The sequence below is a fragment of the Mustela nigripes genome, chromosome 1 (genome assembly GCF_022355385.1).
Source record: "Mustela nigripes isolate SB6536 chromosome 1, MUSNIG.SB6536, whole genome shotgun sequence".
Lineage (NCBI taxonomy): Eukaryota > Metazoa > Chordata > Mammalia > Carnivora > Mustelidae > Mustela > Mustela nigripes.
In genome coordinates this window covers 47,021,936-47,023,249 of record NC_081557.1, presented here as the reverse complement: position 1 = coordinate 47,023,249, position 1,314 = coordinate 47,021,936, and the positions used below count along the sequence as shown (strand labels likewise).

General features: G+C 42.4%; 1 protein-coding gene across 1 annotated transcript in view; it reads left to right on the top strand.

Moving 5' to 3' along the window:
* Nucleotides 1-1,097, top strand: part of LOC132016402 (olfactory receptor 51F1-like) — a 10,762-nt gene extending 9,665 nt beyond the window's left edge. The window contains 2 exon segments of the mRNA XM_059397676.1: nucleotides 151-496; nucleotides 498-1,097. Of these exon segments, the coding sequence (XP_059253659.1) occupies nucleotides 151-496; nucleotides 498-1,097 (946 nt within the window).
* Nucleotides 1,098-1,314: the final 217 nt, after the last annotated feature.

Below are 1,314 nucleotides of genomic sequence, written 5' to 3'. Positions count from 1 at the left end.
GAACCTTTCTGTCTGCTTATCTGTAAAATGAAGATGATAGATAAGAGTAAACTCTAAAGTAGCTGTAAGGATTACATGATGTAGAATTAAAACAAGTATTCAGAGGCCTGACAGACAGTAGCTTTGACTCAGCAAAACATGTCATTGCAGGAATGTCCTGAAGGCGAGTGCCACCTCATGCAGTCCAGCAAGTTGTCCATTGATAACCCCAACTTTCTTCTTGACTGGTGTTCCAGGACTAGAAGATTTTCACATCTGGTTTTCCATCCTTTTTTGCTGCCTCTGTGGAGTTGCCCTCTTGGGAAACAGCACTATCCTGTGTGTGGTGATCACAGACTCCAGCCTTCATGAGCCCATGTACTATTTCCTCTCTATGCTCTCCAACACTGACTTGGGTATCACTATTTCTTCTTTTCCCACAACACTGAGCATCCCCTGGTTCAATGCCAGGATCATCAGCCAAGAAGACTCCATTGTGCAGATGTTCTTTTTGCCTTAGATTTACCCTCATGGAATCCTCTGTACTTTTGGCCATGGCTTTTGACTGCCTTACTTCTATCTGCAAAACCCTAAGGTATGCTATGGTTCTGACCAACTCTAGAACCATCAAAGCTGGCCTATTGATTTTTGTACAAATGCTGGTCTACCTGATGCCCTTGCTCCTGCTCCTTAAGCAGTTATCTTTCTGTGGTCCTAATGTGCTTTCCCAGTCCTATTGCTACCAACCTGATGTGATTAAGTGTTCTTGCTCAAGTATCAAGATTAATAGCATCCGTGGCTTTGTTGTTCTCATTCCGACATCAGATATAAATATCCCCTCCATCATCAAGTCCATCCCCAGCATTGCCTCCCCAGAGGAGAGGCAAAAGGCTTTTGGCACCTGTGTCTCTCGTGTGGGTGCTCTTGTCATTTTCTACATCCCTTGGATCATTTTAGCTTTGGTCCATCGCTTTGGTCATAATGCTCCTCCCTATGTCCATATACTGATGTAAAATTTCCATTTCCTATTTCCCCCAGGGCTGAGCCCCACCATACATAGTGTGAAAACCAAACAAATCTGCAAAGCTTTCCTGAGGCTTCTTTCAAACACGGACTAGCCAGTCTGACTATGCAAGACATGGATAAAGTTAGTCTTTCTTCCTTCCTTTCTGCAATATTTTAATAAATAATATTAGTAATACTGGGCTTTCCTTAGTCGTGGTAGCACAAGGTCCCCCAAGAAATATCCTTGGCCTCTCAATTAGTTTATATAGTCTAGTGGCCAGCACATGAAACTAAATAAAATAACAATAATGAATAAAAAGTAGTATCACA